Source organism: Heteronotia binoei, chromosome 8 (assembly GCF_032191835.1).
Source record: "Heteronotia binoei isolate CCM8104 ecotype False Entrance Well chromosome 8, APGP_CSIRO_Hbin_v1, whole genome shotgun sequence".
NCBI lineage: Eukaryota > Metazoa > Chordata > Lepidosauria > Squamata > Gekkonidae > Heteronotia > Heteronotia binoei.
The window spans coordinates 12,317,501-12,331,262 of NC_083230.1; the positions used below are offsets into that span (position 1 = coordinate 12,317,501).

General features: G+C 43.7%; 1 protein-coding gene across 1 annotated transcript in view; it reads left to right on the forward strand.

The window, feature by feature from the left end:
* TBC1D22A (TBC1 domain family member 22A) overlaps positions 1 to 13,762 on the forward strand; it is a 261,287-nt gene that overhangs the window by 21,270 nt on the left and 226,255 nt on the right. The window contains exons 3-4 of the mRNA XM_060244773.1: positions 7,415 to 7,755; positions 10,334 to 10,513. Coding sequence (XP_060100756.1) covers positions 7,415 to 7,755; positions 10,334 to 10,513 — 521 coding nt within the window. The remainder of the gene's footprint in view (positions 1 to 7,414; positions 7,756 to 10,333; positions 10,514 to 13,762) is intronic.

Here is a 13,762-nt window from a genome sequence, read left to right on the forward strand (position 1 = left end):
TTGTTCCTGCAAGTAACACTTTCACACGCTCGCTTATCTTTTACCGGTGATGGTTACATTCCCGCCCTTGGTGATGTCCTTGCTTTGCTCGGGAGGCGCCAGGGAGGCTAGCTGGGCGCTTTGCACTTCAAAGGCCCTACTGGCCTTTGGAGTCTTGGCAGCCTCCATTCCCACCCCTCCTCTTTTCCTTGCGGAACACATATGTTAGTAGCATAGAATTTTATTCCATAATGATATTAGTAAGCAGGGATTAAATACATTCATAAAGCAAAGAGACTTCAATGAAGCATGGCCTGACAAGTGCAGCTCTTTCAACACTGGTTGAATGTGCTCCCATCGAGGGAGCCCCATTAACAACCGTGCCACAGCGTTCTGCACTAGCTGCAGTCTCCAAGTCAGAGTCAAGGGCAGCCCCATGTAGAGGGCATTACAGTAGTCTATCCTCGAGGTGACCATAACTCCCAGGCTCTTGACCTTCAGGGCTGGAATTAGTGGCATCCCATCAAAAGCTGGCAAGGGGATCTCCTTTCCTGGACCACCACGACTCAGAGAACCTCCGTCTTTGTTGGATTCAGCTTCAATCGACTCAGCCTGAGCCAAGATGTCATGGCTTGTAGTGCCAGGTCCAAGTTATATGAGACGCAACTGGATTGGCGACCCATCAGTAGATAGAGCTGGGTGTCATCTGCATATTCATGGCACCCCAGCCCATATCTCCTGACAATCTGGGCAAGGGGGTGCATGCAGATGTTAAATAACATCGGGGATAGAACCGCCCCTTGTGGCACACCACATGTGAGTGGGTGCCTCTGGGACGATTCTTCCCCTATCACCACCCTTTGTCCCCGACCTTGAAGAAAAGAGGCCAGCCATTGCAAAGCGGACCCCTGGATCCCCATGCCGGCAAGGCGGCCAGACAGTAGCTGGTGATCAACCATATCAAATATGGCTGACAGATCTAGTAACAGCAGAACTGCTTAGCCGCCTTGATCCAGATGTCGCAGGAGGTCATCCATGAGGGCAACCAAAACTGTCTCCATCCTGTGACTTGGACGAAAACCAGACTGGAACGAGTCCAGTGCAGACATGTCATCCAGGAACCCCCGTAACTGAGTCACCGCAGCCCACTCTATAACCTTACCCAGAAAGGGTAGGTTCGACACTGGCTGGTAGTTTGCCAATTCGGCCGGGTCTGCAGATGGCTTTTTAAAGAGGGGGCGTGCCACAGCCTCTTTAAGAGGTGTGGGAAAGATTCCCCTCTAGAAGGGATCTGTTGATAATCACCTGTAGTGGTTCATGTAGTGTCGCCTGGCCAGCTTTCACTAGCCAAGTCGGGCACGGGTCCAACCCACAGGTGGTAGGGCGCACAGTAAGAAGGGTCCTGTCGACTTCTTCCAGACTGAGTGGAGTGAAGGAATCCAAAAATGGACCAGAAGTCGTGCTCGGTGCCTTGAGTTTGCTCACTGTATCAAGTATGGCAGGCAGGTCGTGCTGGAGCGACGAGACCTTATCTGCGAAAAAACTCGCAAAAGCCTCGCAGCCTATTTCCAGCTCCCTAACGTTTTGTTTACCTTATGATAAGGTTGTTAGTGACCGAATTGTGCTAAATAATTGTGCCTGGCATGAGGTCACAGATGCAATCTGGGTCGCAAAGTAAGCCTTCTTTGTGGCCTGGACTTCCATCTCATAGGGCCACATAAGTGACCTCTATGGATGTTCTCGTCGCTTCATCATGAGTATGTCGCCACTGCCTCTCTATCTGTCTTAGTTGCCGTTTCATCGATCGCAGCTCTGGGGTATACCTTGGTGCCAATCATGAGTGGGGATGAAGTGGACGCTGGGGAGCGATCTCATCGATAGCTGTGGAGAGAGCCGGTTGTTCCAGGTCTCTGCAAGATCGTTCAATGAGTCACCAGAGGGCCAGGGATCCCGCAAAGCCATCTGAAACCGCGTAGGGCCCATCTGATTTGAAGGATGAGCTGTACCTTGCTTTTTGCAGGGCTACCCTTGAGGATGATCTGGAAATTACAACTGGTCTAGAATGCAGCTGCATGGGTGCTCACAGCAACACCCTTTCGAGCACATATACAGCCAGTGCTCTACCAGCTGCACTGGCTCCAGATTGAAGATGAGATTTAAGGTTTCGGTGTTTACCTTCAAGGTCCTAAAATGTCTGGGACCAGCATACCTTTGGGACTGCCTATCCAGGTATACCCTCCCCTCCCCTCCAAGAGTGCTGCACTCTAGTGGTCAAAACTTGCAGGGGATCCCTGGCCCAAAGTGCGTCTGGCTGTCCTTGACCAGAGCCAGGGCGTTTTTGGTCCTGGTTCCAGCCTGGTGGAACACTCTTCCAGCTGAGATTGAGGCCCTGTGGAATCTAATGCAGTTCCTCAGGCCCTATAAAACAAAGTTGAGCTGTCGGGCTTATAACTGAGGACAGCTATGAGTTCCATCTTTGAATGATTGCCCTCTCTCGACTCTTTCTCCCTTTTCTCCCTCCCCTCTTACACCAGACAAATGATGCACCACTCCTCGAGTCTTATGCCATCTTTTAGTTATACTGTCAGTTTATAATAAAATGTATTTTATTGTATATTGTTAGGATTTTTTTAAAATTTATTGTATTATGTATTAATGTTTGTGTCATGATGTTACCTGTTCTGAGCCTGGACATCGGGAGAGCAGAATACAAATCTAATACATTAAAATCAAATCTGTAGTTCACCTTAGGCAATCCATTAAGTTTCTCCCAAATCCCAACTCTGGCAAACCCATCAAATTTCTGTTTTGGGGGCAGATGCATCAACTTGCCCCAGAGAGCATTTTGGCCTGTATCTGTTGCGATACTCCCTGTAAGTTCTGTGTGTGTGTGTTTGCCTGGCACCATACCTCACACCCCCAAAGCCATTTGGGTTCTCTTTTCTTTGTTCCGTGAAATGCTGGTTGTTTAGCTACTGCCTCTGCAGACCTGATTCTTTGAGATGGGTAACTATAAGCTTTCTAAAATTTCTTTCTTCCATCTCCTCCTTGATTTCCTCTTAGCTAGCTTGTGTGTTTTCCATGTGTTTGTATGCATGTGTTTTGTCCTTTCCCCCCCCTTCCACAATAAAACCTGTACCAGTTGAACATCTGGTTTATTTCAAGAGTTCTCTGAGTGAAAGATCCCCATAAACATAGGTCGGGAATTTCAGGCAGCTCCTCTTGCTCTGTTTCTTTAAAGCTAATCTCCCCGGACTAATTAGGAGACCACCTTTTTGGGTAACACCAGGTTGCTGTGGTACCTAGTATTTTCAGCAATTATTTTATTATACTATCTTTCAGAGATTCTTAGGAGAAGTACCAACTTATTTCACATCAGACTATGTTGAACATATGAAGCTGCCTTATACTGAATCAGACTCTTGGTCCATCAAGAGTATTGTCTGCTCAGACTGGCAGCGGCTCTCCAGGGTCTCAAGCTGAGGTTTCTCACACCTATTTGCCTGGACCCTTTTTTAGTGGAGATGCCAGGGATTGAACCTGGGACCTTCTGCTTACCAAGCAGCTGCTCTGCCACGGAGCCGTCCCTCCCCTGTTTTGCTGTAGGACACAAATTCATGTGCATGAAATTCTGTCATTGCTTCTTTATATGTTAACTTTACACCGTTCAGTGGTGGTAGGTGAATTAATTTCTTAACCAGTTGTTGTCTAGGCTCTAGTATTCAACATACAATTAAACAGAGCCTTTTAAAGCAATAATAAAGTTATGGAAATAACCTAGGTTTAGATATTTTTCGTTGTGTTGGTGATAAATTTGGTTACCCTATATGTATATTCACATAGCATAACAATTTTCTCATAGGTTTAATAAAATTATGTGAAACTGTGAAGAGTTCAGGATTAGATTTTGTGGTCACTACAGTGAGAAAATATGGTCATTAAAATACAAAACCCTGACTGATTGTGGTACCTAAATTTTTGGGCTGGCTCCTAGAACCAAAGAAAATGTAAGGCCTGCATTAGTAAACTAATTTTTATCCTCTGAATGAATGTGCTATTAAAATATCTGGAATAAGAACATTTAAGGTGTGCCTATCAAATCATTTTGAGACTTGCAGTAGAATGTTGTACGCATTGACTCAGAGATCCCACTGAATTCAGTGGAATTTACTCTCAAATAAGAATCCAAAGGACTACAGCCCTAGGGTGCAAGTCTGTTCACTGTTACTTGGAATAAATAACACAGAACACAGTGGGCCTTACTTCAGAGTAAATATGCATAAGATTATGCTGTCCGAGAGACTGTTACACAGAAAGTCTGTGTTTCGTTGTGTTTCCCAGCCCAATTTAAGGAACACATGGAGAGATCCTGAAAAGAGAGAATAACTAGGAAAAAAAATTAATAAGAATATACCAGTACTGATAGAAGTCCAAGATCCATAGGGTGTAAAGAACCCCAGGACGTCCCCAAACTCCTCGATGAAACAAAGGATTCCAAGAGTTTTTGTACCACTCGTGCATGAATACATTAAACATTCGAAGGAACATTATTGGACCCAAAATAAGGCCTCCTAGTTCTGACACCTCATTATTGGCAGGTCTTTTTTGGGGGGGGGGCGGGTTGGTGAAACTAGATTTGTTTACCCATGCAGGAGGGATGGTCTGATACCCTAGAAGGGGCAATAAAATATACTGGTTTCCTGGTTTCCTGCTTTTTGATCTCTGGACCATTTGCTGACAGTTCAGGCTCTTCCCTATCGGAATGCAGCTTGATGCCCACATCAGTGTATTGCAAGGATGTTCTGTATCTGTAAGTTGCCCTGTTTCCCAGGACATATGCCTTCCTGTATGGTGTTGCTAGGAAACCCAGAGCCTTGGTGCCAAAGGTGGAATTCCACCCTCCCCCCCCCCTTTTCTCTCCAACCAGGGGCCAGCTTCTGAAGAAAGTTTTTTAAAAGGAACTATTTACCTAAGCATTTCATCTCACCTATTTTCCTATATATTTTACATGCATTGCTACTAACTATTGCTATAAATCAAGGTTGTCATAGCTGGTTTATAGGTAGTGATAGGAAACATCAGAATAAAATATAAGAATGTGCTGGATCTGAAATAAGAGTCCGAAATAAAATTCTGTCAGGAGCTCTAGCTAAACATTAAGCGAGATTGTATGACTTGCTTATGACCTTAGTAAACAGTGTTTTAAGGCCAGCAATCTCCTTTATCTCAGCAGTTTCTCAGTTTACATGTTCGTTAAAGATGGATGCGATAGTTTCCTTTTACTTATTAATAAATAGTAGAGTTTTTTAATGCTTAGGTGCAAAAATGCATTGTGCATGAAACTGTGGGTTTTGAAAAAAACTGGAAAAAGAAAATAAGGATGCAGAGATCATTTGGCTTACGTACCTTTCCCTCCCTTCTTGGCTCTCTCATAAAAACTTGATCTGTTTTTCTTTCTCTCTTGACTGTGATCACACACACGAAATAATGCTCTTTCAATCCGCTTTCATTGCACTTTCCGACTGGGTTTTACTGTGTGAACTGGCAAAATCCAGTGGGAAAGGGCCTTAGAACTGGATTGAAAGTGCATTATTTAGCGTGTGTGGCCGCAGCCTCTGTGTATTTTTAGTTCTCTTTACACCTGCTCCGTTTTTCCTTCTTCAAACTTTGAACATATGAACATATGAAGCTGCCTTCTACTGAATCGGACCCCCGCAGGTCCATCAAAGACAGTATTGTCTTCTCAGACTGGCAGCGGCTCTCCAGGGTCTCAAACTGAGGTTTTCACACCTATTTGCCTGGACCCTTTTTTGGAGATGCCGGGGATTGAACCTGGGACCTTCTGCTTCCCAAGCAGATGCTCTACCACTGAGCCACCGTCCCTCCCCAAATACAAAGGTACAACACAGTGAACTGCTGTGCAAGTGCATTGAAGGGGGCTTGCTCAATTGCTGTGAGCTTTAAAGGGGCTTGCGCAGAATTCTTAGTGGATCGCGCCCAGAGTAAACATGATGTGGTACTGTTGCGGGGAAGGGAGGGGCATTCAAAGCAGGAGAACAGACTGAAGACGAAGAATTGAGGTTCGTCTGTGTGCAGAGTTGCATGCTGTTCTGGATGACTCAGGTCAGACTGATTCCGATATAGGCACGCACTTAAGCAACTGTAAGCATCTGCTTGCTTTCTTGTAGGAGATCATTGAGCCACTGGCAAGTGATGCGCCTGATCTATGTTTTTGATGTATTTTGGCTAAAGGACAAAAACTGAAATATTACAAGAGAATCCTACCCCCCCCCCCTCTAGCTTTTTTATTACATCATAATTATTTGTATTCCAGGGCAACTTAAAAGAATATTAAAATCCCATCCATTGCTTCTACATACCTAATTAAAGTAGAGCAGTTTTTGAGGCCATTAACTATTTCTTACCAAAAATAAGTCGGTTGCAGTTGAGGAGCATCTTCAAAGAAGATGTTCCATGTTAGTTTTTAGTTTCTCATAGGTTCCAAAAACCATCTTTCAACAATTCCCTGCTGTCCCACATGATTGGATTCCCATTCTTGGCTAATTAATTATCTGATCAATCACTGTACAAAATTATCTGTACTCAAATATCTTTTTAAAATATGTGCTCTAGTAGTTAGTTCTTTGTGTCCGTATTTAGTTGGGCATTTTTGCTGTTCTTAGATGCTTCTCACACTTTATTATGATTCCTTTACTCCTTTGTTATTTACTCTTCCCCATCGTTGTTCTGTTTTGGGTCTCTGGACTGCTTATTTGGCATATTCGCTTGAGAAACCATGCCAGCCCAGAATGCTGCCTGCAAAAGCATCCTCCATGATTTTTTTTTTTTGATCAAGAGTAAAATGTTTCTGGCCGTATGCTTGACCACATGAATTGCTCTATGACACAGGTGGAAATTAAAATGTAAAATGCTCTTGGAAAATGTTCTGCTCAAGGCAGAACAGATATTTGTGCCCTGGGCTCTTCGAGGGCATTTCCAGCCGTCTGTGGCTGAGCATCATTAGCAAGCTGGCTTCATCAGAAATTAAAGACCTTAAACAGTTTTGATTGGCATGATAGGGAATCGTCATGGAAATGAGCAAATCATCGCACACGAAATATTTTGTAGATTGGTAATCTATCATCCCGTTTGAGACATTTTTAATACACTTTTTGTGTTATAAAATATTACCTGCCCTTCTAAAAGTTGAGGCTTAAATAATGGATTCTTGGAGAGAAGGGTCAGTTTTTACAACAGATACGTTGTTATTGGTACAGTCGTGGCTTTACCATGCTATGGAAGTAATTTTAAAAAGCAACTGCTTATCAAATTTTGGAGAAGTCAGGCTTCTTTCTGAATTGACGTGCATCTTTTTTTTCGCACTGGCTGAAACAAGTGCAGGTATCAATACCAATGTCTGTGTCTTTAAAAACAGCTTAAAACCAGGTTCCAAGCCACCAACCACTCCGGTGAAACTTAAGAAAGTTAGCACCTTCCAAGAGTTTGAGAGCAACACCAGCGACGCTTGGGATGTTGGAGATGACGATGATGAACTCTTGGCGATGGCTGCAGAAAGCCTTAATACAGATGTGGTCATGGAAACAGCTCACCGTGTAATTTGGAATCACAGCAAGTTACAAGAGCAGCACAAGCTGCAGGAGGAGCAGGCGGTGGAGAAGGAAAACCCACTTCAGATTCCAGACCTTCTCCCAGCAGTATGCGGGGACAGCAGGCTGGTTAAGTCTGTCAGCGACAGCAACGCAGCGAGTTCTGCAGGTAAATGAGGTTTCAGAAGCTCCATTGCACTATTGTAAAATAATAATTGTTGGAACGCAGTAGTGTATGTGTGTGTTTGTATGTTCTTTCAGGGGTTTTGAATGCCTGGAAGCCTTCATTTAAAAAGAAATTAAACAGATCACTTTGCATGTCTAGTATATACTTTAAAACAGGTCAACCATGTTTCTCACTAATTTCCATGAGAGTAAGCCAGTAGTGGCAAATGGGTGGCTTTTGACTGTTAGTGATATGGGCTTCTCAAAGGATCTAGCTCAGAGGTGTCAAACATGAGGCCCGGGGGCTGAATCAGGACCCCGGAGAGCTCCTATCAGGCCCCAGAGCAATTGACTGTCATCTGCTTCCCTCTCCCTCTCTATTGTTTCCTTCTGCATAACAGCCTGCTTTGCAAGGCTTGCTCAATCACACAGGAGCTACAGAGCAAAACCTCTATTTTTTCCATTGTCTGAGGCTCTTCCCTTGGGGAGGAGAGGGGGAGGGAGACTTCGCTTTGTCAGGCTCGCTCAATTGCACAGCAGAGCTACTGAGTCAAGCCTCTCTTTCTTCTTTTGGCTGAGGCTCCTCCCCCTCCTGGTCCCCTGGGGAAGGAAGGAAAGAGCCAGAGCTTCCTTTGCCCAGTTCCCTGGATCCCATGGGAGAAATACAAAGAAAGCACCTTTAAGACCAATGAGCGCTAATGTTTTAAGCATGTTTTATTTTAAGGGTTTTTTTAAAATCTTTGTTTGTGTCCTTTATAAAGTTTATATTTCTGCTACCTAATCTTAAATAGGTACACACATGATCCGGCCTCACATGGCCCGACCCAACAAGGTCTCATTTATATCACATCCCTCCCTCATAAGAAATGAGTTCGATACCTCTCATCTAGCTAAAGAAGTTGGCAAAGACTGAGTTAATGGCTTAGGCTGCTGGATGGTAACAAGCTTTGCAGTTGGTCTGTATCCCTATGTGATTTCTTCTGCTTCTGAGCTCCTATGTGCAGCTATGGGTAGATAAAGGAAATGTACTCAGGATTCAAGGTACCTCTTAATTCTGTGCAGGCCTGGTCAAGAGGCTGGGCTTCTTCATATGGTTGGGTAATAGGATTTGTCTGTAGTTTTAGAGGAAAGCTTTTTTTTTTTTAAATGATCATAGTTTAATATTGTTGGGCCTGGTAGAAGTCTTTTCCAAAGGTGTGCTGCGTCCTGCTTCACTGTCTTGCAAAGAAAAATGGGGAAGTTCTTGTGGATTGACCAACTGGTCCTTTTAAAGACTTTTGCAGTGAAGAGGAAAGTAATTCTCAGAATTGTTTAATACATTCCTACTTTTGACTGATTCCTTCACTGTGCTTTCTAATACAGAGCCCTCAGAATTGAGCTTTCACTGTGGTCCCTTATTGTCACAACCGAAGGGCTTTCAATTTTTCAGGCACATATATTGATTGGACAAATTATGCTTAATTTATAGAAAAATATAAAAATAGCTTAAAATTGTAGGACTGGCGCCATTGCTGATATTTTTAGCCAACTTTACTTTGGGGCCGGAAGATTTCCGATTCCCTCACACTGCGGATCTTCACTCACAGTGCTGTTCCTGTAGGTCTCCTGAGCTCTGGAGCCCGTGTTTCAGAGTGTGCAGGGTTCAGATAGCAGAGGGTCATGTGAGAAAAGTTCATTCCTCTGGACCTACCTTGTAATACTTCATTCATGTGTGTGTGCTGTTAGAGATGAATATTCTCACAATATTGGCATAAAATTCCTGCTCAGTCTTGGAAATTTACTCCATGATATTAGATTATTTGGAGAGAAACATCCATATCAATGTTTTGAAAGTGTATAATAAAAGCATATGCCCCATGGCCTTTGAACATGATGGGGAAATAATTAGAAATAACCCAGAAATATTTACCACCCAGTTGCTGCTAAACTGAATTTCTTATTGATATGATGGCAAAACTGGTCTCTTTTTTGGTCCGTTTCGGAACCAGAATAATATAATGTAGTACTTCATCTGTGATGACTATATGTATTTCATGTTTCCCAAGATTCCTGTCTTTTTATTTAACATGTATTTAACTTTTATTGGTCAGTAATTATAAAATACAACAATAGTTGAATGCTTTGGGGAAAAAAGGAGTACACCAATGCAAAATAACAAGAAACTTACAGTAACCATATAAACAATTGGCTCACCTGTAAAGCAAAATATACATACTTCGAAAAATAGAATAAGGTTATGATGTACCGGTATGTATCTAGGAAGGAAATGCTGAAAGGCTTGGAGATTCCATTCAAAATCAAGGACTGGATTCCTGTCTTTTAATACGTTATATGTGTTTGTTCTTTCTTTATATCCTCCTCTTTTAAAAAACTTTGAGTAGATGATATGGCACTCCCAGTGATCTCCCATTCACACATTGGTCCAGTCCCCATCTCTCTAGTTTTACTAGTGCTCATAGGATTAGTTGCTCCCTGATTATTCATCGGGTTGCTATTCTGTATGGTCATTGCTCCAGGTTATGTGTTTTTCCAGTTACACTGAAATAGGCGAGTCTGATTTTCACTACTTTCCTCCACTCTAGATAATTCTAGTGAAAATGCTTCCATGCCAAGATCTCAGTCGCTTCCACAGTCCTCAGCAGTTGCCCTGGTGGGGAAAGCAGCAGACCATAATACCTCAGGTGGTCTTGTACTGTCTGAAAGAGAGGCATCGCGATTGGATAAATTCAGGCAACTCCTTGCTGGCCCAAACACAAACCTTGGTAAGTACTTGTTAAAAAGTAAACTTTTAAAAGCTACGTGTATGCCCTGCTGTCCTGATGGAGCAGAGCATTCTCTCTGGTAACCCCGAGGCTATAGAAATTGCTGCCTAGTGAAATGTGTATTTATGCATGTGAAGCTTATCACGGTTTTAAAACGTCATTCTTTGCTGCAGTTTTGTGACCTGCCTTTTGGAGAGTATTGTGTGTTGTTAATAATAATAATTGTCTTACGGCAGTATGTGTAGTATAGCCAGGAGATCCTAAGGTTGTCTGGCAGTCAGAACGTCTAGCTCTTTTAGCATTATGCACCACTAGTTGGGGAGCTAGACTTGTTTTAAGGCAAGAGATGTTTCAGAGGTGGTTTGCCATTGCATATCTCCTTGGAGGTCACTCATCCAACTACTAGCCAAAGCCAACCCAGCTTAGCTTCCAAGATCTGATGAGATTGGACTAGCCTGGGCTATCCAGGTCATGTGTGTGTCATTATTCAGGGCTAGGCCTTCTTTCTGAGTCTCCGGCATCCAAAATTCTGGGACGTATATCTTGCCTATAGTATTCGTGCTTGTACATAGATATGTATGTAGACTAAGGTGCCGGAGAGTCCAAAGCATGTGCATACTGGAGTTGCTATATATTAAACTGTTGAAAGCATGCTGTCAAACAAATACTTATTGTATATCTTTGAATTAAGTGCTTTTTAAAATCACTGGAGGGCAAGCAGTTGGACAGTTAATAAATGCAGCTGCATGTCTGATGACCCCCTAACGATTTCGATGGCCTCATTCAAAGCTCTTGTGTAGCTAATGAAAATCAAGGCTGATATCTAAGAACCCTGCAGAACTCCCAAGATTGCTTGGGCCCAGAGTATCTAAAGGACCATCATTTCCTGTACGTTCCTCCCTAGGAATTAAGATGATAGGGAGAGCCTTCTAACTGTCCCACCAATCGAAACTTCTTTGTGAGCATACGAGAGAGGGCCTTTTTGGTGGCAGGCACCTGATTATGGAGCAACCTCCCCAGGGAGGTGAGCCTGGCTTCCCTCACTTTCAATCATTGGGAGGCAGTTAAAAAGAATTTTACTTAGCACCGCGTATGACTAATCCAGTTTTTATTTATTGGCAGTCCTAACTGAGATTTTAAATTGCGGACTTTTAGGTGGTTTTTTTGTATCGTCATTGTTTTATTTACATTGTAAGCCACATTTAAGTTCAAGGAAAGTGGCTAAGAAATATTGTAAATAAATAAAATATTCCCCAGCAAACAACTCTTCACATAATCAACTTAAGGCATCTGTGTTAGGCGGCAATTTAGCAACACGGCTAAAACCTGGAATCTCAAACTAGAGGGACTCACCAGTGGAACAGTGCCCTTTGACTTCATCTTCTGGCAGCGCCAGGAAGAATAGGGGCTTGAATTGGAAACAGCACTTCCTGTGACTACCTGGTGTGCCGGCTGGAAAGTCCTAGTCGAGGTCCTCATCTTGGCCACTGCGCTGGCTTCAGACTAAGCCCAGAATGCCAGTGGAAAGATGACTACCAGGAGTGGGAGACAATGTTCTAACACTTCCTTTCTTAGCTGATAGCAGGTGCTTCAGACCCATTGACAGTTCTGGCCCCCAAACGTAACTGATTGTTTTCCAGTTTCTGCCATGTACCTGAAAGGGGGACAGCTAGATTTACAATAGGCCCATATCTGATAGATATAAAAGCCCTTTCATCTTGGCAAAATGGAGCTCTTCCACTGGTTGGAGGTGCGCTCCATCAACCTTTGGCCCATAAAACCATCAATCAAGAGTACTTGCGTGCCATTGGTTGAGTCCGCTCCTCTCTCCCGCCCAAGTGGCTGTTGCTAGCCTACCAAGTTGATTCTGTCAGTAAAAGCCAACCAACCTCAGTTCTGGCAGTTTCTGGCTCTTCTTACTCTCCCATTTGCTGAGCTGCCTGTCACACTGCTTCACAGGGGAGAGAAATAAACCCTTCCCTCGATTGGCGGAGGGAGGGAGGAAGAGGGAAAGAACATAGAGAAAGCTTTTCCTTGATTGGCTGAGGGAGGGTGGAGGAGGGAAGGAGCCAGATAAAGCCGTTTCTTGGTTAGCTGAGGGCTCCTCCCCCACTGAAAGGGAAACAGACAGAGACACTCATTGAGAACACTTTGGGCCGAGTATTGACTAGGGCTGCCAGTTACAGGTTAGTGGAAAATTCCTGGAGATTTTGTGGTGGTGTCTACAGAAGCCAGAGTACCCAGCTTGCTGGGGTGAAAGTGTAGGTGCCTGGGAAAGGCAATGACAAACCACCATAAAAAGTCTGCTGTGAAAACGTCATGATGCAGCATCACCCCAGAGTCCGAAATGACTGGTGCTTGCACAGGGCACTACCTTTACTTTTTACTACAGAAGCCAGAGTTTGGGGACAGCTGAATATAATGCAATAGAATCCAGGGGGAGAGAGATCTGTTTTCTGGATTTCAGTTGTGATACCAAGAGACCTTCAAATCCACCTGCAGGTTGGCTACCCTAGACTTGGCAGCACCCTCTGGGTGGCTTGATGCCACCTGACTGGCAGGACTTAACTAGGCCTGGCTGCTTGCTCCTGTTCAGCAGCAGCCCCCCTATGACAACCAGTGTGACTTAGCAGTTGCCAACTCCAAGTTGGCAAACCCTTGGAGATTAGAGGGCCTTATTCCTAGTTTTTGTTGTTGTTGTTAATGATAATAATAATCCATCAAGGCTTATGTGAATTTCAAGGCAGGAGATATGCAGAGGTGGTATGCCGTTGACTTCGTAAAGAAACCTTGGTTGTCCTATGCAAAGGTGTCAAACTCATCTGTTATGAGGGCTGGATCTGACATAAATGGCACTTTGTTGGGCCAGGCCATGTGTGCCATAAAATGTAACATGTGGTACCAGAGATATAACCTTCATAAAGGTGATTTCAGATGCAGAATGGCAATAGTAAGTGAATGCCTCGTAGGGTTGACTGGATTAGGTGTGATATGCAGAGGGGTAGTAGGCGGGAAATACCAGCATTGGTAATGAGACAGGAAACCTAGGTCTCTGTTCTGTCCAGGAGGATTCTGTCCAGGAAGATGCAAAGAATAAATGGACCTAAGTCTGACATTAGAAACCACAACATTCAGTTACTGACCTCAGAGTAGCAGTGCTCTTACAAAGGAATTTAAAAGGGAAACTAGAAAGAGAGACTGCTTTCTGAACTACTATTGATAATGAAGCTCAAGACAATGCATCCTCCA